Source organism: Mchenga conophoros, linkage group LG16 (genome assembly GCF_057382185.1).
Source record: "Mchenga conophoros isolate Kocher_MC1m ecotype Shallow Benthic linkage group LG16, M_conophoros_male_GT1.1, whole genome shotgun sequence".
In the NCBI taxonomy this organism is placed as follows: Eukaryota; Metazoa; Chordata; class Actinopteri; order Cichliformes; family Cichlidae; genus Mchenga; species Mchenga conophoros.
The window spans coordinates 3,994,499-4,021,681 of NC_140541.1; the positions used below are offsets into that span (position 1 = coordinate 3,994,499).

At 41.5% G+C, this 27,183-nt stretch overlaps 1 protein-coding gene across 1 annotated transcript in view; it reads right to left on the bottom strand.

Annotated features, from left to right (window-relative positions):
• ttn.2 (titin, tandem duplicate 2) overlaps positions 1-23,627 on the bottom strand; it is a 217,356-nt gene extending 193,729 nt beyond the window's left edge. The window contains exons 1-26 of the mRNA XM_085250572.1: positions 23,413-23,627; positions 18,353-18,456; positions 18,077-18,280; positions 16,839-17,126; positions 16,589-16,668; positions 16,149-16,360; positions 15,989-16,064; positions 15,238-15,393; positions 12,382-12,441; positions 11,391-11,649; positions 11,089-11,155; positions 10,798-10,995; positions 10,019-10,158; positions 9,765-9,913; positions 9,455-9,682; positions 8,928-9,169; positions 8,402-8,634; positions 8,139-8,303; positions 7,885-8,053; positions 6,102-7,798; positions 5,730-6,011; positions 5,380-5,646; positions 4,952-5,224; positions 4,593-4,856; positions 2,766-3,026; positions 1,380-1,640 (exon numbers count right to left, since the gene is read on the bottom strand). Of these exons, the coding sequence (XP_085106698.1) occupies positions 1,380-1,640; positions 2,766-3,026; positions 4,593-4,856; positions 4,952-5,224; positions 5,380-5,646; positions 5,730-6,011; positions 6,102-7,798; positions 7,885-8,053; positions 8,139-8,303; positions 8,402-8,634; positions 8,928-9,169; positions 9,455-9,682; positions 9,765-9,913; positions 10,019-10,158; positions 10,798-10,995; positions 11,089-11,155; positions 11,391-11,649; positions 12,382-12,441; positions 15,238-15,393; positions 15,989-16,064; positions 16,149-16,360; positions 16,589-16,668; positions 16,839-17,126; positions 18,077-18,280; positions 18,353-18,443 (6,322 nt within the window). The 5' untranslated portion in view covers positions 18,444-18,456; positions 23,413-23,627. The remainder of the gene's footprint in view (positions 1-1,379; positions 1,641-2,765; positions 3,027-4,592; positions 4,857-4,951; positions 5,225-5,379; positions 5,647-5,729; positions 6,012-6,101; positions 7,799-7,884; positions 8,054-8,138; positions 8,304-8,401; positions 8,635-8,927; positions 9,170-9,454; positions 9,683-9,764; positions 9,914-10,018; positions 10,159-10,797; positions 10,996-11,088; positions 11,156-11,390; positions 11,650-12,381; positions 12,442-15,237; positions 15,394-15,988; positions 16,065-16,148; positions 16,361-16,588; positions 16,669-16,838; positions 17,127-18,076; positions 18,281-18,352; positions 18,457-23,412) is intronic.
• Positions 23,628-27,183: the final 3,556 nt, after the last annotated feature.

The following is a 27,183-nucleotide window of genomic DNA, read 5'->3' on the forward strand; positions in this document are numbered from 1 at the left end:
GATTCTAGGTGCAGGCCTCTCACTGAGTGTGTGTGTGGAGATGACCTCAGAGGCTGTGGGTGTGTGTGGGTGTGGAGGATGGGAGGGGGAAGTGAGCGAGCCGGAGAAGCCACTAATCTAAAAGAACGTCTGATTTTAATGTGCAGGATTTAATAAAAGAAATCATATTGAGTATAATGGGACAAATGAACAGAGTTATGAAGAGAAAAAGTGAGAAAATGAATGTGTTAGGACAGATGAGGTGGCAGTAATGGTGGATGGATGTCACAGCCACTGTTATTGAGGTGAAATTATAGCAAGTAACACCAGAGGAACAACCAATGCCGACACTGTGGGCTCACTAATTGGATTTAGGATTTTTGACTTTTTCTCTACTTATTTTTGCCGTTTGAGATTATAAATCCAAGAGGATTGAGATTTCCATTGTTTCTGAATGGGATGCAACTTCCATGAACTTGGCTCTATTTCTATTGGACAATATCCACACAGAGATGAGTGTGTCTGTGGCCATTCTCTCCTCAGACCATCTCCTCTCAAAGATTCTAATAAAATCAGCATTAACTCAGAATCAGTTAATTAGGTAAGAATAATTCAAGTAATTTGATTCTGTAATAATTATTCTAATTTACTTTGGCTTTTGCTTTAATAAAATACGTTGTATTCAAAAAGTTTCATTTGTGAACCTTTTTAAACTTTCGTGAAACAGTAAATGTAAAAACCTGAGGATGAATCCATATTAGTATAAATAGCTCCTATTATTCTTAGATTTACAAGCTGCTAAGTTACTGAGGGCTCCCATTTTTTTTTGTTTGTTTGTTTTAAATGAGAGGAGCCATGGTAGTTAGTACTTATAGAGGGATAGTTATTACTGGATGAATCCCCTCACCCATACGCTCCATCTAAGATCTGCTCCGCCTTCTGGGTAAAACTCATAGGATCAGAGATTAGGATTAATCCCGACTTCCAGTATTGGAGTACTGGTCCCATGGATCGACCGTACAAATATAACACTTATTATAGTTACTAGAGCTATAATATGTATAATAACTACTGCAAATATTGTGATAGTGAGTCTGTCTGAAACTATCATAAAAGTTTAAACAAACATTTACCAAGTCATTATTTTTTGCGACAAATGAACAGGACATTCCCAGATAACCTTTAGAGCTGTATATAACAGACAAAATCTTTCAGTTTTCAGCACTCACTTTGCATTTTTCCCACAAAATGTTAATTTTTAAATTTTCTTTCAATAACTACTTTTATTTTGATTGTCGTATTTAATTTACCTCAGTATGTTCCCGGTAAATGTCCTGTTTTATTTATCTTGGTTATGTGAACACCATGTGTGTGTGTGGTAGTGGGAAGCTAGTACTTACCCTCCACCCTGAGATTAGCTGTAGTTTTGGAGTTGGCCACCTGGTAGGTATACTCTCCGACATCCTGTGGCCTGGTAATGTTGATGATGAGGCGCCTGATGGCTCCGTTCACCTCACTCACCACATTCTCATTGAAGTCAATGGGCTGGCCCTCCTTAAGCCACTTGCCCTCAGCATTGGCATTTGCAACTTCACACTCAAGCTCAGCAGTCTGAGACTCCGCCACTGTCACATCCTGCAGGGGCCGTGTAATGGCTCCACCTAATGGCAGCAGAAAGTAACATTTCTGTTTCACTTCTGACCACATGTCCTAATCACAGAAACAGCAAATGCCAACACACACAATCTTCTGTCATAATAAAAAAAACAGCTGCTTTAAAATAATCCACGTTTTTGTCAAAGATGGGTATGGGTAGGTATAAATGTCAGCAAAATGTGAAATGTGTACCAACAATTAAGTAACAAATTATCATCTAGTGTGTGGATTTCCCTTATCTGAAGTGGCAGGTCAAGGAGCAGCAGTCTGAGAAGAGACCAAACCTTCTTCTTCCCACCCACTTCCTCCATCCAAGGTTGCACCAAGTAATTCCCAGGCCAGCCAAGAGACATAATCCCTCCAGCATGTCTCGTGTCTACCCTTCCTCACCCAGGAAACATCAGATGCACGAACCACCTTACCTGGCTCCATTCTATGTGGAATGAATCCCTCTCAGATAACTGAGCTCCTATATCTAAGCCTGAGCACAGCGATCCTTCAGAGAAAACAAATTTCTGTGCCTTGTTGTTAAGATCTCATTCTTTTGATCATTACCCAGAGCGTGTGACCATAGAACAGAGTAGGGACGTAGATCAACCAGTTTATCAACATCTTTGCTTTTACACCCACCTCTCTCTTCATCACAATGGAGGGTTACAGTGTCCAAATCGCTGTAGTCGCTGCACTAATCCATCAGTCCCCTACTTCCCTCTCCTCTCACTCTGAACAAGCCCAGGATTCTTAAATTCCTCCACAAAAACTCATCTCTGGCCCAGAAGCAAGCAAGCAATGGATACCCCATGTTCTCGAATGCCTTCTCCTAATCCACAAAACAATTGTAGAATATGCTTGAATATTCTTGAGAGGATAGAAAACTTGTCCAGCTCTTTACGTTGAGGAATACAACCACGTTGTTCATCTTCAATCTGAGGTTCAACTAACTGATGTATTCCCTTCTCCAGTAATCTGGCATAGATCCTCCCAGGGAGGCTGAGGAGTGCGATCTTTCTTGAAGATGGGCACTACCACCCCAATGTGCCAGTGAGTCTTTTTTAAAATCAGTGATTGTGTAAATGATTTCATCTGAGTAAAACACACAATATCCATAATATCTTAAAAGTTAGACATACCAGAGACAGTAAGCTTGGCACTAGATGTCTTTTCACCAGCATGAAACATGTACTGGCCCTCCTCATCTTTCATGGCGTCAATGACTGTCATAGAGTGAGCCTTTCCCTTTGACTCAATCTTGGATTTGGGTCCAGGTTTGATTTGCTGGTTCCTGAATGTCCAGACTGAGTCAATTCCAGGGTGAGAGACTTCAACATTAAACGTCACATTCTGGGACTCTGAACACACTTTGTCCTCCATGTGTTTCACAATGTGTACCTCTGTAAAAATGAAATGGTTAGAGTATGAAAGTGAGACTGGAACCTAAAAACAGTATCACGCTGAAAGTACAATGCTGTGAAAAAGTATTTGCCCCCTCCATGATTTTTTTGTATATATTTTTCTCACACTAATATTTTCAGTCAGCAAAATTTACACTAAGTTTAGACCAAATGATAATTTAATTCTTTAAGGAAAAAAGGTGCCTGAACTTACATGGCTTTATGTGAAAAAGTAATTGCCCCGCTTGTTAAATCATTAATTAACTGATTAGCCACATATTTTGGAAAGCCGAGTTCAATAGTCACACCCAGAGCTAATTACCAACAGACCTGTTGACTAGGGATGGGTACCGGTATCCGGTGCCATTATGGCACTGGTTCTGACATAAACGGTAGTAACCAGACCGAAAAGCGCACATTTCGGTGCTTTATTTTTCCTGAGATGTGATACACTTTAGATTCTAGCCAATCATTTTACGTTTCCGAGGATAGTAGGCGGGCCCAGGTACGTACGTTCTTTTAGAGCAGAGCTACAGATTAAAAATGCCCAAGGCGAAGCGGTCAAAAGTCTGGCTGTACTTCACAGCAAAATATGCAAACTCAGCAGCAACAAGTGCTTTAAGCTGATACTGTGATACTGTCAAAGGAGGTAACACCTCAAATCTGATGACGAACCTGGCGACGTATAGCATTTTGTTAAAAGCCGAGAAATGCGCCGTATTTGATAGCTTGCTAAACATGAGAGGTTTTTGGACAAAGTGTGTGTTCTCCATTCTTTAAGCACCGGTTCAAGCACCGTTTCAAAAGTACCGGTTTGGTACTGGTATCGTATAAAACCTAAACCATACCCATCCCTACTGTTTACAGACTCCAAAAAGGCACTGATTACTCTTCCAGGAGGTCACAAAAGAACCCAAAACAACCTCTAAAGAACTTCAACCTTTTACAGCCACAGTTAAAGTCAGTGTTCATGATTTAACAATAAGAAACATAAGTGCAAATATGGCATCCAAGGGAGACGTTGACTACAAAAGACACAGTTGACCAAAAGGCAAAAAACATTACAATGATTATACACCCACACGGTGGATCTGAAGCACTTTAGCATATCCACCTTTAAACTGGTCAAAAAACAAAATAAAGGTTCAGGAGTCAGTCAAATCCAGTTAAAATCTGGACTGGGATCCTGTTGTGATGCTTTGGCGTGACTTTAAACAGACCGTTTATGTTCAAAAACCCTCCAATGTGGCAGAGTTAAAACAATTCTACAAAGACGGCAGACAACATTCATACACAGTGATGTGGAAGATTCAATGTTTCATTGCAGTTCTTCCTGCCAAGAGTGGCCTTACCAGTTATTTGGTTAGGATAGGCCAGATAGGTTTGGATAGCTTTTTGCCTTAACAGATAAAATCGTCATTTAAAAACTTTAAAAATTTTTGCCTTTACTTGGGTTATAATATTAAAATGTGTTTAATGATTTGAAATATTTAAATATGAGATATATGAAAAACAAAATCCAGAAGGTGACATATACTTTTTCACTGCACTAAAAATCTTTCTTACCTTCAACCGTCAGGCTACAGCTGGTGTCAACCTTGCCAACAACTAGTTTATAGTGACCCTGATCAGATGCAAAGGTTCTGGTGAAGACCAGCCGCTGCTTTGCTCCCTTTGCCACCATTTGGATTCGGTCACTGGGTGTCAACAGTTTGTCATTATGGTACCATTTGACAGAGCTGATGTCCTGGGCAGAGATCTTAGCCTCCAGGACAGCCTTTGTGCCTTCAATAGAGGATACATCCTTCAGTGGCACTACAATGTCAATAGCTGTAAGAAAGAGCAACAAGATGACAGTCAAAAGTCACAATTTTTTTTAACAAAATATTTTTAAGTTTATATTCAAACCCAATTCTAACTCTTACTTTGAACACTGAGTTTGCCTGAGGTGGAGATGTCCTGGGCAGGAACCACAAAAGAGTACAAGGCAGCATCTTCTGTGCTGATATTCTCCACCAGCAGCTTGTGAACCATCTTGTCAATGACAATGTGGATACGTTCCGAGGCAGAAATGGCCTGGCCGTTCTTCATCCAGGTTCCCTCAACATTCTCTTGGGAAAACCTGACCTCCAGCTGAGCAATATCACCCTCACAGACTATCAGATCAGTCAGGGGCTGCATCAGTGTCACTGGACGCACTGAAGGCAGAGGTAAAAACATGCAATCAGACAATTACCCACAATGTTTTTCAACAGGTTAAAGTTGTGAAACAACAGAACGCTGTTGAAATACACTGATGAAAATTCTCTTGTTTGCCAGCAGCAGTAACATGCACTTCACATTTTAAGCTTACGTTTCATTTTTAGTGAGGCACTGGTCTTCAGATCACCGCATACAAAGGTGTATTTTCCCTGGTCCTCTTTCCTGACATCCTTGACAGACAAAGTGTGTCTTCCTCGACGTGACGATATGATGTATTTATTGCTGGGTGAGAGAACTTTGTCTCCAAAGAGCCAGCTGCCCTCAGCATCTTCACGAGATAACTCGACCTCAAACTCGCCAGCATAGGATTCTGGTACCTCAATGTTCTCCATTTGTTTGATGAGCTCGAGAGCAGCACCTGGATACAGAACAACATACCGAACCATTTTTATGTAATTTACAGGAACAGGACAGTTCCGGTGGATATTCTAGATAAATTACCTTCCACGTGAAGCCTTGCACTCGTTCTTATGTTCTCATCATCTGCAATCACACAGGTGTATTCTGCGTCATCCCTCATTTCAATCATTAGCACAGATAGGAAGTGGACTTTTCTGTCAGAGTGCATTCTGTATTTGTCTCCTGAGAAGATCTCCGTGTTGTTCTTAAACCATTTGACTCTGACGAAGGGTTCATTGGTTTCACACTCAAAGGTCACTATGGTATCCTTCTCCTTGGCACTCGTATCCTCCAAGTTTTGGGTAAAGCTAACTGCTGTCTTGGCTGCAACAGCGAAATGAAGAAGACAAAAACAAATCAAGACAAAGAAAATTTAGCATGGCGCAGAAATGATTTTAGATGAACTTGCTTTACCTTGTACAAGCAGGAAGGCATGACTTGAGGACTCCCCAGCAATATTAATGGCCTTAACCATGATGCTAGCAGAATCTTGTGTTTCGACATCTCTTATGACCAATTCACATACATTGTCCTCAGGCCAGTACCAGTAAATACGGTCAGACTTCTCCAGCTGAATGCCATTCTTGAACCACTGACACTCAGGTTCTGGTCTACCAACTACTCTGACTCTGAAACGAACCTCATCCATTGGAGCAACAGTCTTGCTTGCAATGCGTTCCAGGATCTTGGGTGCTTCCATGCTGGGAGAGAGCAGGACCCGTTCAGGTTTTATTGTGGGGATAGTGAGTTTACCCTCTTCCTCCATCCTCTTCCTTTCAGCTTCTTCTTTCTCTTTCATATGATGGAGCAGGTCCTCTTTAGTCTTCTTCAATAGGTCTTCATAAGAGTCATCCCTCTTGCGAGACTTAAGCTCTACAGCCGAGATAGACTCATAGAAACCCTCCTCTGTTCTGCGCTTGAACTTGCTCTTCAGTTCTTCAGACTCCTCTGAAGTTTTCTCATGAAGAATTCTCTGTGTCTTACGCAGCTTAACCACTTCCCTGTCTTGTGAAGCCTCACTAGGTCGGTCCATCTTCACAATATCAAATCCAATCTTGCCAGGCTCGTGTGTAGCCTCTGCAAGTTTTGGTTCTGGTGCACGACGCAGGACAGATCTAAAGTCTTCCCTCTGCTGGATCTCTAGCTTTACTGTGTGCTCAGCTGTTCCTAAAGGATTGTCAGCAACCACCCTAACCTCTCCTGAGTCATAGGACTTGATGTCAACAATCTCTAAATAGTAAATACCATCATAACGGAGTCTATATCTCTTGCTTTTGCGGATAAGTTGTCCGTTGAGGTACCAATTAACCTTTGGTGCTGGATAACCAGTTACTCTGCAGCGGAATCGTGCAATGTTGCCTTCCAGCACTCTTGCTGGTTCAGGAAGCAAGACAATATCAGGTTTTGTCTTTTCAGATTCTTCATCAGCGCCGACTCCTGCAGGTCCTCCCTCATGAGCTATGCGCTCAATCTCATCCATCCTATATGCTCCCTTCCTGCCTTCAGGAAGTTGTGTTTCCTCAACAAGTCCCTTCTCATCCTTGACAATCAGGGTGGCTGAGGTCTGGTCAACTCCACATTTGTTTGTGGCTCTGCAAGTAATAACACCACTGTCCCTAGCATAAGCAACTTCATAATCAAGGCTGCAGTATCCAAATTCATTGACCATATGCAACCTATTAGCAGCAGCCAGAGGTTTGCCATCATGCAGCCACTCCACTACCATATTGGGGTCACCAATAGGAGTGAGTCTACACTCAAAATGGGCTGGTCCAAAACACTTCATTCTGATAGATGTCAACTTCTTCTTGAATTGTGGTTTCTGTTGCTTCTCCTTGTCATAAAGATCACCCTCCTCCCACTGCTCTTGGCCGTATCGCAAATGAAGCGGCTCCAACTCGGGTGCTGCAATCTCTTTAGCTTTGTAGGTTCCTCTAGGAATAATGAGCTTCCTCTCGGTTTGAGGGGCAGCAAAGTCCACCTCAACATTGACTCTGCAACGAGTGGTGTCTCTACCAGCCTTGTTGATGGCTGTAGCAGTGTACCAGGCGCTGTCTGAGCCTGAAGCAGATGGAATCTGGAATTTGGCTTCTCCTTTGGTGCCATCAATCCTGAAAAAGTAAAAGGTCACATATACTGAAGAAAGCACTTTTATACTGCACTGAAAACAAAATATAAAATACTAGATATTACATACTTTATCTGTGGATGCTTGTGTGGGGTGATGATGTCACTGTTTTTCAGCCACACAATGTCTGGCAGGGGGTTTCCAATGGCTTTGACAGCCAACTCAACCAGAGTGCCCTGCTTTACAGTGATGTTTTTCAGCTTTTCAACAAATTGAGGACGTGCCAGGGTTTCTTGAGCTATAGATAGCAAAAAACAACACAATGTCTAACAATATGATCTTTTGGTTAACTAAAAAGTTCAAGAGTGCTATATATCACTCACCATCAACAGTAAGAGTTACATTGAGAGATGCCCGTCCAGCTCTATTCTGAGCAACAACCATCCACTCTCCAGAGTCTTGTGGTAGGGCTGGGACAATGATCAGGGACTGAGTACCATCCTCTTTAATCACTATCTTGTGTGTGTTATCATTGATCACTTGTTGTCCTGGGAAAAGAAGGGCAAAATGAGTTGACTGAGAGGCTGAATCAGAAAACAAAGGTAGACATCAAGAAATTTTTCTCTGCTACCTTTTCTGTTCTTACCATTGTGGAACCAGTATGTGTCAGGCATTGGCCTGCCAACAACTTTCAAATCAAATCGGGCAGTTTGCCCCTCAGAACATTTTATTGAGGAGGGCTTCATGACAAATACAGGTTTGTATAGTCTTTCAAGCTGAGCCTCATCTGTTTCGTCAAATCGACGGGCAGGAGACTGGCGAGGAGATCGGCTGGAAGAACGCCCTGGGGAGCGGCTCAGAGAACGAGGAGATGTCGATCTGAGAAAAAAGCAGTGTCGTCATTTGACATGGCTGCAGTTAAACAAAACAAATTTTAATGTAAAACATGCAGTGGATAGAAGCTTTGAAAGCTTTCAACCTGATATTGTGTGCTTATTAAAAGTGTGTGTATTATTAGTGTATTATTAAAGCACCACTATTATTCTGCTAGTCACCAATATTGTCTGCCTTTTTTAAAAGCTAAGCTATAAGCCAAAACATCCAACGTCCAGTTCTCATGGCGATATGTGATTTTCTTAATTTCTTTTTTAATTGTGCCATCATTAGATTACCTTATCCTCTGTACTGCTGGCTGTGGTGTGTATCTCTGCGGCGTTACAGCTTCGGATGGCTCCACATAAAGCTTTCCAGAGCTGACTGCATTTCCCTTCATGTTTGTGGCAAAAGCAGTGTACACGCCTTCATCCTCTGGCAGCACCACAGGCAGACGAAGACTGGCTCGCCCATCTTGAAGAACTTCAATTTGGTAACGCGCACTGGGCCTGATGCGCTGGCCATCTTTGTACCAGGCAATCTGGCACAAGATGACAGTAGATCAACAAAGCTGGCTAAACGCTATAAAACTGTGAGAGTGCGATGACTCGACAGAAAGCATGAAACATAGCTGTTTGTTGTACTGTCAGATTTAAATGTTTCTCTTTACAGCAACGCTGGAATGGTATTTACAAAATAATAAATAAAGGCCAAAAACCTATATTTCTTGGCAAACCAAATTATTTATTATAAAGCATCACTCTGATATACCCAACTTTGGTTGGATGAGTGAAAGTTGTTTCACTATATGAATGTGTCTCAATACCTTTGGCAGTGGTTTTCCAACCATCTTGCAGTGGAAAGTGACTCCCACTCCCTCCATGATCCTGTAGTTTTTCACTGGTGTGTCAAAGGCTGGCTGCACTGCCTCCTCATCTGCTATAGTCACTACCAGCTCTCCGTCCTCTGCCACAAGCTCTCTGTAAGTAATTGTCATGATACACAGTTCGATCTTCTGTATTATCCTCTCCTCAAAGGCTGAAATGAGGAATTCCTGCAAAAATGATGGACATTAATTATGAACCGTAGATTGAGATCTGTTATCACAGCACTGCAAATGTTTATAGCACAAGTACCGTTTCTGAGACAAAGCTCATCGGGGTTATTGTCCTCCTCTGTTCCAATTCATACTGACTCACGACCACGGAGGGTTCCTGAACCACTGACGTAGTCACTTCAGTTTTATATGTTACATCGTGCTGCTTCATATGTGCTTCATATTCCTCTGTAAACACAGATACGGATACGCAGATAAAGCCAGACACATCTTTTCAAAGTGATTTTTAAAGAAAGTTTAAAACTGCAAAAAACAAAAAAAGGATGCTAGTACCTTCCTCCAACAGGCTGGTGGAAGCTGAAGCTTCTCCGTGGGGATTTTTAGCAAAGATGGAGTATTCTCCGGCATCGTCAGCAAAGGTCATCGAGATCTCCAGTTTAAATTCTCCAGTTTCCTTGTAGGCAACTTTGTATCTGATAAGAAAACCAAAACAAGCTAGTGCTTCATCGTCACAGCATGATTTCAAGGCTCAATAACAAATTGTTCTACCTTAATATTTGGTTTGTCACTGCCATTACTTACAAAGTAAAGTGGATTTTTATTTAAAAAAATAAAAAAACGATATGTTAGAGAGTGTACAACGTACAAAAGACAATGATAGCTAGCTCCAGTTAAGCAAATCCACAAAAAACATTGGCCGGTGATGTAAATATGTCTTTTCAAAGACACTAACATGGTCATCAGAGGACCACTGTTAAAAGGACCTCATAAAGAAAATATCTGAACTGCTAAACACACGTGAGTTACCTACATGTTAATAAAGATCATTATCACAGTTGTGGTAATTTTTAAGGTCTGATCTAAAACATTAAAAATATTGCAAACATTACAAAACAGCTGACTCATAACGGAGCAGGACTATAACTGTTCCTGTTTGTTCCACAGATAGGAGATGAAATCAAAGAGATCAAATACTTATTTCACTCAGTGACATGCAAATCAATAGATTTCTGGTTGATATCTGTCTCTGTTCATTTCTTTGCAAGTCAGCAAACTCAGATATTCAGCAGGGGATCCATTTTTTCCTGTATGTATTTTATAATCTGTATCACCTGTATCCAGTGGTAAGCAGCACGCCATTCTTCTTCCAGATAATGTGAGGTCTTGGATTTCCTCCAACCTGGCATTCAAACACAACACTTCCTCCCTCCACTAGCTTCTGCACAGTGGGTTTCTTGATGAAGAACGGAGCTGCAGGTTCTCCTGCGCTCAACTCTGTCACTGTCTGCAGCTTTGTTTCAGCTGCAACACTGAAGAGGAGCAATAGCTTTATCAATTCTGCAGCTTTGGATTCTTACATGACAATAAATCTGCAAAGAATGAATCTGACTTTTACAACTCACGTTTTTTCTTGTGTGATTGCAATTTCTGTGACAGCTGTTTCCTCTCTGCTTTCGATTTCTTCTGAAACTACAAGAGAAAGTGAAAGTCAAATTAGTTTGTATAAAACTTGATGATCTGTAGTTTAACATGTTTTAGCATGTCCACAACTTGGACATTTGACTCTGTTGTGTTCATCAATTTTCAAGTGTACCAGGTGACCGCAGGCTCATGCAAAAATCCAGTTGTTTTTCTCCTCTACAGTAAATTCATTTCCATACAAGCTTGTCAGCTTTACTTTGGCTTATCATTCCAGTATAGATACCTTTCACAAGCAGGTAGCAGGAGGTGCTCACAGTTCCTGCTTCATTGGTGGCAGTGCAGGTAAACCGGCCACTGTCTTCAGCAAATGCCTCACGAATAATCAGCCTGGCAAATCCGTGCTCGTAGCTGATCTGGAAGTCAATGGAGCTCTCGATCTTGTAGTCCTCCCTGAACCAGATTATGACCGGGGAAGGGTGACTGCTGATTTTGCACTCCAAGGTCACTGACTCACCTTCGGTCACAGTCAGGTTCTTCAGTCCCTGAAATAGTCATAAAGAAGTTTATAGGATGTACGGCGATTTTACATCACATTTATATTCTGAAGACAAAAAGGCCTACTAGGAGTAAATAGTGATCAGAATACGCTCTTTAACTCACACGTTAAAATGTCCTCGTCTTGTAATATTGTCAAAATTAAACACATGCTGGAAACTAGTTCATGCATTTGTTACTTCTTGGCCAGACTAATGTAATTCCTTATCAGGCTGTTGTATAAGCTCTGTTAAATGGTTAAAAATCGATCCTACATGCTGTAGCGAGAGTACTAAGGGAGAGAAAGAACGATCATATTTCTATAATATTATGTTGTGAATTGTTTTCATGTTCTCGTACATTATTGGGTTCACTTAGCAAAAAATGTAAAAATATATTATTCCTTACATTGAATGTAAAATAGATACATTTGAATCACAAACTGTAATTATGTAGTATTATTATGAAAACTGATGACAGGAAGAGCTTTAAATGTTGCTACCTTCAGTGGCTGTTATGAAGTCAGATGCAGCACTTTGTGAAAGGATCAGTTATCTTTTAAAGTTTTCACTACAAAACATGTTACCTTACATTCATTGGGTCTTTCCTTTTGATAAAGTGTATGTTTAGGGCTGGATCAGGTTTTCTCTCTGATATTTAAGGTACATTCTTGCCAACTAGCTCTTTATAAATAAGCTGAATTTAATTGGAAACAGGAAGCAGATAGGAAAAGTACTCACAGCAATAAGAGTGGGTGGAACAACAGGCTCCTGGGATCTTGTAGGCACTGCAGCCACCTCCTGCAGAAACCAACAAGACAACTTAAAAAATTGTCCCCCAAAAAACAAAGTATGGGGTTCTGTTAGAATAAAGGGAGAAAACAGGTTAGAGTAGACAAAAAACCATATAAAGAGGACAGAGGGATGAAGGTGAAGCAGCAAAGACAGGAATAAGAGGAGGAGGCTTCTTCATGAGGCAGGTGAAAGGCAGCATATCAGTTGCTGCTGCGTTAAGATAGGTAGAAGAACTCAGGTGAACATCCACACAGGATTAAGTTGAGGAACGATAGGAATGATAGCAGTGAGGACATCAGACCAACCTGAGGCTCCCATTCCTCAAATTCTTCCTCACTAAACGCATAAGCGCCTCTGCTGTCAAGTTGAGTCTTATATCGCACATCTCTGAACGGTGGTGGGAAGGGCTCAGGTATCACATGAACCTCCACCGCCGCCTGTCGAGACGGACTGGGAGATTTGACTGGCTTGATGATCTTTCTGGGGGTTGAAGGGGAGGATAGCTCTTTGTGCAGTGTAGCGATGGCAGAGCCAGCAAGGGACACCTGATCAGCCAATGAGAACAGCATTAACCATCACACACAGATAGTGAGTCCAAATTCTGCTGGGGATTAGTGAGCAAGAGACACTGAAGCTAAACAGGAAATCTAAACCAGCTAAAAACGGACTAAAACTGAAACAGGTTGAGAAACAGCAACTGTTTCTTTGCTGTGACTGATTTAATCCGTGAGGTGGGATTATCTGATGATAGCTGATTTAGATGGTTTTTCCACGAGGTGACTGCTTCATCTATTCTACAGACTACTACTCTGAACCAAAACACAAAGTCATATCTAAGAAAAAAAAACAGTGTTACTATTGCTGTTATATAATAACCACAAACTATAGCTAGTGGATGTTATGATGGGGTAGTCCTCAAAAGAAACAAATGCTGTGGTAGGATACTGTGAGGACGGGATCAACGGGGATTAGACTGAAGGAAAACTGTATGTTAAGATGTTCACATTCAAATGAAGGTTTTGGGACGACGATGGCCTCAAGCTGTTCTTCTTACCTCATGTCTAGGTTCATGTTTAGGAACAGAAACTTTAGAAACTGTGAAATGTGGAACTGGGGGCTGGACGACACCAGTGTCCACACAGGAGAAGATTTCTGTTGTTCTCTGAATCTGGAGTAATCAACAGAGTGTGTTAGGATAGTTGATGCTCCATATCATTAAAATGAGACGTAAGTAACTGAATTCAGGGAACTCGTCCAACCTGAGAGACCTGGACTCTGTGCTGCTCTGCAGACACAGCAGGCTCAGTAGGAAGTGTTTTTGTTGCAATAACTTGTTTCTCTGCAGTTGCTGCCGCCTGTTGCTTTATCCTCAACTCCACATCCTCCTCTTCCTCTTTCCGAACACCCTCCCCATGCACAGGCTTGAGGACACGAGCAAGGTCAACAGCGGCCACCACTGTAGCCACAGCCTCAGCCTTTTTTTCTCCCTCATCCTGAAGACACAACAAGCAGCACACACATCTCAGAGAAGACAATGCTCCACCAAAAGCCTTAAGGACTGAAAAAAACACGACAAATAAAGCATCCATAAAGTCACGCAACACAGAAGTGAAATATCACGCAGTCTTCTATCCAAGATTCACAACTTGAGGTTCAGTATCTTGTCCAAGGATACTTGGCATGCAGATCGGAGCAGCCATGGATCAACTCATCATCCTTCCAGTTATTAGATGAGCTGCTCTACCATCCTGATCTGCAGTCACCTGATGAATTAAATGCATAAGGTGGCTGTGGGAAGACACAAACCCAGGGCACTGTCGCAGGAACTCGAGCCCTCAGTATGTGGGTCATTTTCTCAACAATGTGACCAAACACTCTCTCTTTATCCTGAGCCAAAAACTTCTTATGTAAATGATGCAGTGCTGGCTATTTTAATATTTGTGATTTGTACAGCACTTTGTGATTTTTTTGCCTGTAAAAAGTGCTCTATAAATAAACTTTTCTTATTTACTAGAATGTCAATAAACCTGCTGTGTATGGTTAAAATGGGACCTTCCTTTTTTCTCTTATCATTGCTGACTAGTGCAGCGCACTAGTGCAGTATATATGTGTGTGAATGTGTGGATGACTGAATGTGGTGTAAAGCACTTTGGGGTCCTTAGGGACTAAGTAAAGCGCTACACAAATACAGGCCATTTACCATTTATGCCTACAAACTCAATTCTAAAAGATCTCACAGAAACGTCTTGTTTGCAAACTGATTTAGAATTTTTCAGCCACACCTTCTTAAAAAGAGCTTTGTTTTTTCTTTGGATTGAACATACATTTTTCAAAACTGACCCTTTTGCTGCCCAGAGCTTGATTGTTACTGATATTATCTCTATGATGAGTTCAATTCGATAAATATGATTTTAAGGTTATGAGTGAATTCAAAACAGTAACAATGTCCTGAAGGAAGACTGGGTCAAAATGACAAAGAGTCACACTCTGGCAAACAGGATAATCACATTAGAAGCCACAGCTAATAACCAAGAAAGGACAACGTTGCATTAAAAGAAAAGAAAAGAAGAAGACAGAAAGAACAGAAAATAAATGCATGTTCACTTTACATCCAATACATCGGCACAGCTGGGCCAACATGTTCACAACATAAAAGTTAGTGATGTCAGTTTAAAAAGCAAAATTAAAAACAGAGTATTTGTCCGTGTTCATTCTGCAGTCACAAACAAAACGCACTAACATGTCAGGTTGGATGTACTGATTGAGTTGAGTTAACCAGCATGCAGGCTGTACCACTCTCACCTCTCTGGTGGCAGCCACCTGCTGCTCCCAGTGCTTCTCCATGTGAAGCTGAGTGGTGCTGCTGACAGCGGTCATGCTTGCCATGCTGGTATAGCTCGCCTCAGTCGCGTAGTCTCCCTGTTTCCAGGGCGGCAGAACCTCTGCAGAGGTAGATACCTGCAAGTAGTCGATTGAGGTTACGCTTTATCTAACACACGTTCAAAAAATGAAGGTCTGCAGATTTTAACAGCAGTTGTTGTGTGTGTGCTTCGAGAGACAGATCAAAGCCACTTTATGAACCAGTTTTCAAACTTTATTCATTGTGTTTTATTTTTCCTCTGTATCCTGATGTTACATGTGATCTCCTGCAGATTTTCATGTTGCCTCTAAAAATTGTTATTACTATTGCCAAATGCTGTAATTTCAGTTACAGCATATATACATATATACTTTCTAACAGTAACTTACACCCTGCATCTCTGCAGGAAGACAAGAACAACAATACCAGAGAAAACAGGACTGTTCCATCAGTGATCAATAATATTTGTACAAAAACTAGCTGGTATTCAAAATCAGAGTCACTAATTGTGTTGCTACCCCACACCTGAAGATGGCACTAATACAGTTAAATACATGGAATATGCAGCGTTTCATGTTTTTTTTGGTATTTGCTGATGAGCAAACTGAAAATCCAAACAAACCGAGGCATGTACACTAAGTCACTGTTACAGCATCTTGACAGTGAAAGTGGACTCCAGATAGATGCTCTGACCTGTTTCCTGGTCATGATGGGAGACTTGACTGGTCGGATGGGAGAAACAGACAGTTTGGTGGATGGAGACACTGGTCTGTAGACGACAACACGTAGATCAGTCAGTTCATGTAGTCAATTTAGATGACCACCTGCCTTCACTGAGATCACATTTGCATACCTGACAGGTGTCGGTGTTGGCCCTTTCACATGTCTGACAGGCGAAGGGGACTGCTGACGTCCTGCCGTCACCTTGGAAACATAGGACGGCGGGGACTTGGAGGTCGGCTTTGGAGGAACCCGTGGGGGGGTTTTGTGAGCCAAATGCTGAGTGATCATTCCTTCTCCTACATGGATCTCCCTCTTAGTGGAGGCCTGGAAACTAGTCTCCACCTTCAAAAGGGGAACATTTTATATTTACTAAGAAATGAAACATTAATTCCACACTCTGTTTCTTTTTCATGCATTTTTTTTAGCAGTACTGTCACCATAACATGACAATCAGGCAGAAGTACCTGAATAATACTGGGAAAAGACATATTTACTATTTAAGAACTATGCTTTCTACTTTAATCAACTTAAACTCAGATAATTGTTCCCTAGAACACTTGGTTATCTCACCCTCTGTACTCTGCTCTGGGAAGCCGATATTTGGGATGTGGAAACAGTCTTCAGTTTCTTAGCTGGCACAGCTTCCTCACCTGCAACAACAATAAAAATGAAAGTTTAGGTTGATTAATTATGGTAAATTATCATTTAACACATATTAAAAACTGGAGTATTCAATTATTATGAGGATTATGCGTGTCCACATAAAATATTTTGACCAAACTTGACGTATTTGAAGAATTAATTAAACTGTGGTGCTTACCCTGAACTAGCAATTCGGCAGTGGAGGTGGCCCGTCCGCTGTTGTTGGTGGCAGTCACAGAATATGTCCCAGAGTCCTCTGGGAAGGCTTCAGCGATCAACAAAGTATACAGGTCTCCATCTTGGAGGATCCTGAAGTCGGCCGAGCTCTGAATCTCGGCCCCTTCTCTGTAGAACTTCACAGCTGGTGTTGGGATTCCTGTCACTCGCACATCCAGCCTCACCTGGCTGCCTTGTCTCACTGTTAAACTCTGAAGTCTTTGAAGGAAATTTGGAGGCGCCGTCTCCACTGCAGAGATAGAAGATTAGCTTGATTTTAATGCTGACCTGCCCTTACCAAGCAGTAACCTAACTAAAAGCACCAAAGACTAATAAACAAAAATGAAGAGTTCTAATCTGGTAACTGCAGTTTACATCCATTTCTGTGCAGATAACAAATCTGCTATAATGACGTGATGCTGTCGTGTCAGTGTGGACCAAAAACACCTGCTATCTCATGAAAAACTGAAAAATGGAAAGAAATTGAACCAGCCTGGTACCAGAAGTGTCTCTGTGTACATAATAAAATGAGTCCTGATGTCTTTTATATTATCGTTAATAAATTAAAATCAACGATTCAGACCTCAGTGGGTTTAAGTTTGTTAATAACTTTATGCAATGATGTGCTGCAACAGCTGCATCTATGCTGAGTTTATCACTGGATTAAGTTACACGACCCCCCCCCCTGTTAAAGACCAGCAGGATACATTTAGACTGGCACTAACCCACAGAGAGTTTGAGGATCTCATCTAAGATTCACTTTACTGTAGCGTATAGCAACATTAATGATTTGTTTTTGGATGTATTTGTGCCTCTGTTGCTTTTGATGGTATTCCTTTATAATACTGCCATGCTGATACAGCAACGAGCAAGCAGGCAAACTGCAAACTGATAATGGAGATGATGGAGATTTGTACTAGAAAGGTAACGTATAAGAAATGAATGACTTAAATCACGTTGTTCTTGGGCTTTTGCATTTCCACGGTTTTAGAAAACTTGGCCTGTCGGACCTTGAGGTTGAGGTCTGAGAGCAAACCATTCTTTCACGAATGTTTGTAGAAGCAGCCTGAATGCTATAGGAGCCAGTGACTATGTAAGTGATTGGAACGCCTGAATTCAGTGATTTGAATGGGAAAATACTTCAGTGTATTTTTCCTGTGTTTTCCCAGGTCACCGGTGTCCCAGCCTCCCTGCTCTCACCTGTAACGAGGAGTTCAGCGGTGCTTGTGGCTTGTCCAGCTCCGTTCGTGGCTCTAACAGAAAACCTTCCGCTGTGTGCAGCCGTCACAGCAGGAATCCTCAGAACAGCGCGGCCATCGCTGAACAAGATCTGTATACCTGGCAGAGTGGTGGTGGAAAGAACCTGGCCATCGCGGAACCAGCTCACCTCGGGAACTGGAGAACCTGTGGACGACAGAACAGTCACAAATGGTCGGGTTCAACATGTGAGTCGGTTCAGTCTGGAAGCTGTCTTACCACTAATTTGAGCCTCAAACGTCGCGGCACTACCCTCAAGTGCCACGACGCTCTGTAGCGGCTGTGTGAATGTCGGTGCTTGTGTTGACATGTTGGCTGGCACCCTACACACAAATAAGACAAAGACACAGTCAGTGGACACGTCAAACAACATCAACAAATTAGTGCAGCATAAAATGAAACGTCCTTTCAAAGAATTGTTGGCATTACCCGGCAGCACATATCAGTATCACTCCACATCATGCTCGGAAGTGGACATCAGGAGTCAGTCCAGAGAGATAATAAGGTCTACTCTATAAGACTGCTCCAGTTCTAACTATTGTTGTGAGACCTTTGTTTTTAGCTTTTTACAGTTTGGGAGAAAATTAAGGAGTCGTCTTTAACCCTGTAAGACCCAACCCATCAAAAAATAGCCAGCCATGTTTATTAACCCTCATAAACAAAATCCACAAGTGTATTTATTTTTTGCCAAATCATGTTGTGTATGATATATTTTGTTCTATATTTATTATATATTTTTATCGCATGTCATATATTGGGTGTTTTTGGCAACTTTTTGGTAACAACAATGTTAGACAAAAAAAAGAGTTTTGTCCGTAACATTTTGAAATTATGGCAAGTATTGATCATGCTGATGAGATCGAGGTCTCAGAAACTCATTATAGGGTTAAGACTTGAGATTTTCTTAGTTTAACTCACGAGTCCAGATGATTTTTAGAAATAGGCTCTAACTATTTTTGTTTATAGACATAATTCATGGTTTTTACCTTTTTATTGAATTGTCCACAGAGACAGGGCTGTAAAGCACAAATCTAAAGCTAACTTTACCTTTACATTGGAAACAGCAACAAAGGGAGATGACTTTGGGTTTTTTCATGCTGTCAGTCAAACCAGCACGACTTCAGACAAGCTGTCTCTTCCAAAGTTAGTAAGATGGCTTTTACTTCAGTTTGGACATCTCAAAGGGAATCACCACTGCAGCAGAGTTTTACCCAATAATGCAGTGACAGGAGTAATACTGTAACCTTCACATATGAGTCCTATGAGTTTAAGGTGCATTGTGGGTAATATAGGTGATATGAAGAAAGACACATTTGGATGTGCAGAACAACGTTACAAGCATTACGTTCGTCTATAACAGTGGTTCTCAACCCGGGGTCGATCGAACCCTAGGGGTTCGGTGAGTCGATCCCAGGGGTTCGGCAGAGCCTCCACCGTGACATGCACGGCTCATTTTGTGCACCAATAAAAAACATATCTATGTCTTGAATTTGAAAAAAATCACATTTTATTTTTCACAAAAGAGGGGTTCAGTGAATGCGCACATGAAACTGGTGGGGTTCGTTACCTCCAACAAGGTTAAAAACCACTGGTCTATAATCTGAGTGAAAAATATATTTCAGGATGAACCTTTGCATATTCTGTACCAAATACATGTCTTTATATTTCTTATCTGCAAAAATGAAGACATCTTCCTGTGTTTAGGTAACGACCACAGATGAATTAGATCATCTCCACTCAGAATGTCATACAGAGTTTGCCCATCAGACAGTACACAGATACACAGCATCAGTTTTTAAATATTCAGATGTGACCACAACAAATATCTTTCAGCACTCTATGAAACTACACTATCTTTGTCTTCATTAAACTGCATCAAATATCCCACTGCTGCTCACTCCAGTAAATAAAACATATGTAAAAACACAAACAGCTGCATCTGAGGCTCTGTAGATGTTGTGTCCACAGCTTCTCTTTGATGGTTAGTGTGCTGACAGGAACTCTGCTGAGTTTATTTTAGGAGTGACATCCCCAGATGTAGTCCAGGCTCCTCAGAGTCTGGCTGATAAACCACTAGCTGATCAGGCAGATCAGAACACCAGCTTAAAACTGGGAAACTGCTCTCAGGTTTCAGTTCGTTCAGTAGACTGGGCTGTGATTTTATGATAGTTTGCTTTTCCTCAGGGTTTTTATCTAATAATTGAACTTTTTTGTAAAAAATGAAATTGTAAAATTTTACATGTTTACTTTACATATTCTTAAAGGAAAGCCACAGCAGTCGCCTCAAGGTGTTATATAGTGTGAGGCAAAGACCCTTTAATAGCAGTAAAGGCTGTATTTTACAAATGTGACTCTAGCCATTGCTATCAGCCACTTGCATTAACAGGAAGTTTGAAATGAGAAGTTTCTTAGTGCCACTTTCAGATTAATAAAGGCATCTTCCAGCCCACAGTCACAGGCATTATGTCTGAGTTCATGTTTGTAAGGGTGGCTAGCTCACTTAGCATTGCTTCGTCTTGGATTCTCATTCACGAGTGGTGGGAGAGTGGAAGCAAAACAGCTGCTGGTAGTCACCAAACGAATACTGTTGCTGATGCCTGCATTGGAAATGAACTACATTTCCTATTTGAGCTTAATTTTCTTCACATTAATTATAATTAATTCTGTTTCAGGCAACATCAGAAGATGAACGTCAACGATGTGCTTTATATTATTTAGAAACTGTTCACACTATTTAATGAACTGTCAATAAATCAGTAGACTGGAGTCAGCGAGGGCAGTGAAACTTGACCTAGTTTGATTGATCAGCGACATTCCCGTCACACAGGAATTTGTCCCACTGCCTGAAGGGAAAACTTATGGATTTTGTTTGTCTTTATCAGTGTTTCATTCGTTATCAGCAGCATTCACTGGCACTGCTAAGCTCTGCCGGGCGTCTTACTGGCCCTTTTTGGTGAAACTGGCTCTGACTGGTCTTGACTGGCACTGGAGTCCTCCTGGATCTGGTCCAGGCCACCTGAGAGTTTTGTCAACTTTACAATGCACAAAGACTGACAGCTGTTGCTGTTGGAGGCATGAAATAACTCCCACTCTGGTTATTAAGGTAATTCAGCTTCAACTTAGCAACTTCAACAGTTGCTGAACTGCAGAGCTGCTTCAGTGACAGACTGCTGCATCCTCGATGCATGAAGGAGCGTTTCTGCAGGTCCTTCCTCCCTGCAGCTGTCAGACTGCACGATCAGAACTGCTCCCAACAAACACAGATGTTTACGTCAGCGCTGTAACTGCACTATCTTATCAACCGGTTCACATTATAACCTGGTTTGCCTCTTATCTGTATTTAATTTTATTTTATTTAATAACGGTACAGCAATCTGTTTTTGGTAACCACTGTCCTCGATGTAAATATGTAAGAAAAACTGTGTATGTTTCTGTTCTGTGTCCTGTGTACTGTTTGTTGTATATGTGTCTTTCTGGCTGCTGTTACACCCAAATTTCCCCTTGTGGGAAAATTAAAGGATTATTCTATTCTATTCTATTCTATTCTATTCTATTCTATTCTAACTAGTCGAAAATCTCAAGAAAACAAAAAATGGTGAGCTTCAAATCAGAAAATAAAGAATCATTTCAACATAAAGACATCAATAATTTTATTTGAGATGTTATGATGTGTGGAATTATCTTATTGCCGTAACCATGGAGCTAAAATTCTTAATCTCACTTTGTAAGGAGAATGGGCCATTAATAGAATTAATTTTTAAATGTTTATCTATTTATTTTTTATTTAATTTCATTTCCAATTGTAAAGTTTCATTTGTTTCCTTCACGCTAAAGATGAACATTCGAATATCTGACAGTTCATTCTAATTAATCTGATCTTTTGAATACCATAAAATTTACTCTCCATCCAGAGAATCACAATGTTAATATTTATTATTTTAATAACCACATTAATAATATTATATATAAAATCATATATGTCATCATCATAAAACAGTATATATATTTTATTATTTTAATTTTTTTATTTAAAATTAGTAAATAATTAACAATTTATATTAATCACTGTGTAATAAATAACAAAAAGGACTATCATAAGCCCCTAAAAACATTATGTGAATAAAAACATAAAGACATATATTTTTTACTTTTAATGAGTTTTTCAACATTTTTAAACCTCTTAAGAAACATGTTCTCATCTTTATATCATGTGGAGTAATAATATCATAACAGTTATGATGTGGGACCTACTGAACAATAACAGCATGATATAGCTAAACAGATGAAATGAAACACTGAACATGCACATGATGCACATGATGTCACAGTTCAGAAACTGAGCCCGAGGCAAAGCAAGGGGAGCGTTTATAACACATTAGTTACACTCTCACCCCTCCAGAGTTCAGACTGTTTGGACTGAAACGTTCGTTTGCTGCTCAATTATAATAAGCATAAAAGCAATAATAATGTAAACAATGAATTATTATTATTTTGCAATCATTTCAGCTTTAGAAGCAGAAATAAGATGACTTGCTAATAATTCTTAGGATTATTACGTTTTCTGTGAAACCTGAGTCCTGCTTTCTATTTAACTTTATTCATTTGTATTCATATTATATGCTTTTTATAAACAGTTAAAATAAATTAATTTCCAAAGTAAATATATTTAATGCAACAACAAAACACTTAACTCAGATTTTATGTACTTTTTAAGATCAATGTTCTTGGGCTGTTTCGTTATAGGACACGTCTGGAAACATCTTAAAAGCAATGACAGCGTAAATGAGCCAAATGCAAGAACCTCCACTTGAAAAATAAAACACAAGCTCAAAACATTATATTAACTAAATGATATTAAATTTATTGTAAATACATTTAATAAAACTAAAATACAAACTCGGCTCAGCTGTTGACTATTCTCAAATCTAAAATAAAAGCTTCCTTGAAGTGTTGCTGCAGTCAGTCACCACCACCCCGTGCCCGGGGGTTGGGCGCTAAAGCCAACGACTAAAAATATCACCACCTCCACCCCAACACATCTCAGTTTGATTGACAGGCACCATGTGGCACATATCTGGAGGGGCAACTGATAGCCCTGCTGCTGATTCCCTTAAAAAGCCATCAGCCACTCAGCTGGGATCCAATCTGATGTTCTCAGCGGCTATTCTGGGATGCCCTGTTCTAACCTTCAGCTAAAAAAATATAAAAAGATCACTTTGTCTGGTTCTCCGTTGGAGCTCATTATTCACAACAGTTTAAAAAACTTTAAAGACACTTACTTGTCTGGACAAGGATGCCTGGGAAGCCCAGATTTGGGCGCTCAGCAGGAAATCTAAAATCTTGATCCAGAAAACGGAGTCAGAAAATCCAAAAGGGGAACAGTTGAGCCTCAAAGGAACCCCAAAGAAAAAAACAAAACTACAGGCCTACGCCGCCGTGTAGTTTTGTAGTTTTCCTCGTAACAGCAGTCCCTCCAGCCGAGGCGTCCAGGCTGGGAACGCTGACTCTGCTCAGGGCAGCTGGTCGGCCGAGTGAGGCCTTTATACTGCTGTGACATCACACAGGGCACCACATGACATTGGTCAGCTCTGTACAGCAATGCAGGGGATTGTGGGAGGAAAGGCAGACATTTTGTGCAACTCGTCACACCTGTCAGCTGCTTTACTCAAGGCAGCCTCTTCCTCACTGTATGTGCTTCAAAGAATCAGGAGATTTGTTTGAAAGTTGAGGTGTTACCAAAGTCATCGATAAACTCAATCTGATCATCTGATCAATGCCAACCTTCCACGTTTCTCTGCAGATAGGGTGGGGGCTCATCTGATGGTGACTCAGTAGTATAATACAACGTTTGCTCTTTTATCTCTCGCTAACAAACACCTGGATGTTGATTTTTCTTATCACTATGTGAATGCATTAATGTACTCCACAATCAGTTGAAGAGGCTTTTCAAATGTATTGTATTGATTTTATCTTTGATGTTAAGAATCTCCACCTGCCTAATAGAGTTATTAACCTGGTGTTAAAACTGAGTCTAAAACCTGCTAACGACTAGGATCACAGAGTGAATTTCTTCTTTTTTGTTTCTCATAAGTGAAAGTGAAAATGGTCCGAGTGCGAAGATGCAGATTAGGCTGAAGGGACAGACGACTTTACAAACTAAGAAAAAACTGACTTAAGTAAGTTAGTTGTACAAGTAAACTTGCCAGGTTACTATTGGCAATATTGGCGATTGTTGAGACTTGTGTATTGATTGTTAGCTGTCTGAAAATAATATTTAGTACATGTAGATCAGCGGTCCCCAACCTTTTTTACACCACGGACCGGTTTATGCCCGACGATATTTTTTGCACGACGGATAAATACAACAAAATAAAACTAGTACCGGTACCGAAAAAAGTAGATTTATTCATAACACACGTGAAAAGACCCAGGAAAACCGAGTTAACGATAAAAACGATAACAAAATAACACTAAAAACCGATAAAAACCCTGAAAACCATACATTTCACACCCGAGCCTCAACTCTCGCGGCCCGGTACCAAACGACTCACTGACCGGTACCGGTCCGTGGCCCGGGGGTTGGGGACCGCTGATGTAGATGATTCCTCCTCTAAAAAAACCTCAAACAAAAAAATAAGTCATTTGTAAAAAATAGCAAACATGCAAACCACAAAGTCAGTCCTATCCACTCTTAGGTCTAGAGTAAATAACTGATTTATTGTCATTTTTAATGTGGATCCAGAGCCTCCTTTGTTGAATCTGGTAGAGCTTCGGACTACGTCCAACATTTTACTGAAAGTTCTGCAAGTAAGAAACAAGAGTTAGAATCAAAATACTGTTGACAAGTTGTAACACTGTTTTGTATCTTTTATTTAGTACTGTGCAATTTTCATCCAGTATCAAACACACTCTTGACATTCTATCACTACACGGCAAGTTCTTGTTACATTTCTCTATAGCTCACCACTTTATATACAGGGAGTGCAGAATTATTAGGCAAATGAGTATTTTTTCCACATCATCCTCTTCATGCATGTTGTCTTACTCCAAGCTGTATAGGCTCGAAAGCCTACTACCAATTAAGCATATTAGGTGATGATACAAAATGGCGCCGGTGAGGTCGGCTGCCGTGCTGGATGCTCTGCCCTAACTTCTCCACTTTTTGCAGTTTTTCGTCACTTTTTGCTATATCTGCCATAATCTTGCATGGGCATCATGCAAAACACACAAATCCGCTACAGTAGAGACACTTTGGTTTCTATTGGTCTGCAGTACACGAACATTTCACCATGTTTAACTCCGGACCCAACCTGGCCAAAGGAGATCCTGAGAGAGAACAAAGGACGCGACCCTAAGCGACGGCCTCGAGGTAAAAGAGCCGGCATCAGGAACAGGCTACGGGCTCGCGCACACCGCGCACCCATGCCCAGTATCCTGCTAGCCAATGTTCAATCCATCGAGAACAAGCTTGATGACCTCAAAGCCAGAATCAAGTTCCAGAGAGACATTCGGGACTGCAACCTCCTCTGCTTCACTGAGACTTGGCTGAACCCAGCGATACCAGACCACGCCGTGCAGCCGACGGGGTTCTTTTCGGTTTACCGCATGGACAGGACAATGGAGTAGGGGAAGAAAAGAGGTGGTGGAGTGTGTTTGATGGTGAACAACAGATGGTGCGACAGCACAAACATCTCCCCACTCACACGCTCTTGCTCGCCCAATCTGGAGCTTTTGATCGTTAAGTGTCGCCCTTTCTATCTCCCTCGGGAATTCACTGCGGTCATTGCCTGCACTGTTTACATTCCGCCTCACGCGGACTCGGACACTGCCTTATGTGAGCTACATGAGGCTCTCACACATCAACAAACACTTCACCGAGATGCCGCACTCATTGTTATGGGAGATTTTAACAGAGTGAATCTCAAACGGACATTTCACAACCTTCACCAGCACATCAACTGCCCCACCCGGGGCACGAGGACATTAGACTACTGCTACACCCCGTTCAAGAACTGTTACAAGGCTCAACCCCTGCCGGCATTTGGAAATCGGACCATTCCGCCATCTTCCTCATACCTGCTTACAAACAAAGGCTAAAGCAGCAACCACCAATCAGGAGGGAGGTCGCTCGCTGGACGGACCAATCGGTGGCCGCGCTGCAGGACGCACTGGATGACGCAGACTGGGACATGTTTCGGCGCAGCTCTGATGACATCAACATGTTTATGGAAGCGGTTGTGGGATTTATCGGGAAACTAGCGGACGACACAGCAGAAAGAACTATCATCCGAACGTTTCCCAACCAGAAGCCGTGGGTGGATAAAAACATCCGCGACGCTCTGAGATCACGCACCGATGCCTACAATGAAGGGCTTGTCTCCGGTAATATGGACCTATACAAGGCTGCGTCCTACAACGTGCGCAGCGCGGTCCGAAAGGCAAAGCGGAGCTATGGGGAAAAACTAGAGTCACAGCTACGACAGTGCGACTCTAGGAGCCTGTGGAAAGGACTGCGGACTATAACGGACTATAAACGACCAGCTTCTTCAATGATGAATGCCGATGCTTCACTGGCTGATGAGCTGAACACGTTTTATGCTCGCTTCGACGCCGCAGCAATTAAAACAACAAACGGCTGCGCGCGCTCGGAGTGCACCAGTGAAGAAAATGCATTCGTCATCACAGAGCATGCCGTGAGGAACACCTTCAGGAGGGTGAACACCAGGAAGGCAGCAGGACCAGATGCAATCCCTGGCCGGGTCCTTAGAGCCTGCGCTGACCAGCTAGCACCGGTGTTCACGGAGATCTTCAACCTCTCCCTGGCCCAAGCTGCGGTTCCCACGTGCTTCAAACAGTCCATCATTGTTCCTGTTCCAAAGAAACAACAGCCCGCTTGCCACAATGACTACCGTCCAGTAGCACTGACTTCAATTGTGATGAAGTGTTTTGAAAGACTGATGAGAGATCACATCACTTCTTCACTTCCTGCCACCATCGACTCACTTCAGTTTGCTTACCGGACTAATCGTTCCACAGACGATGCCATATCT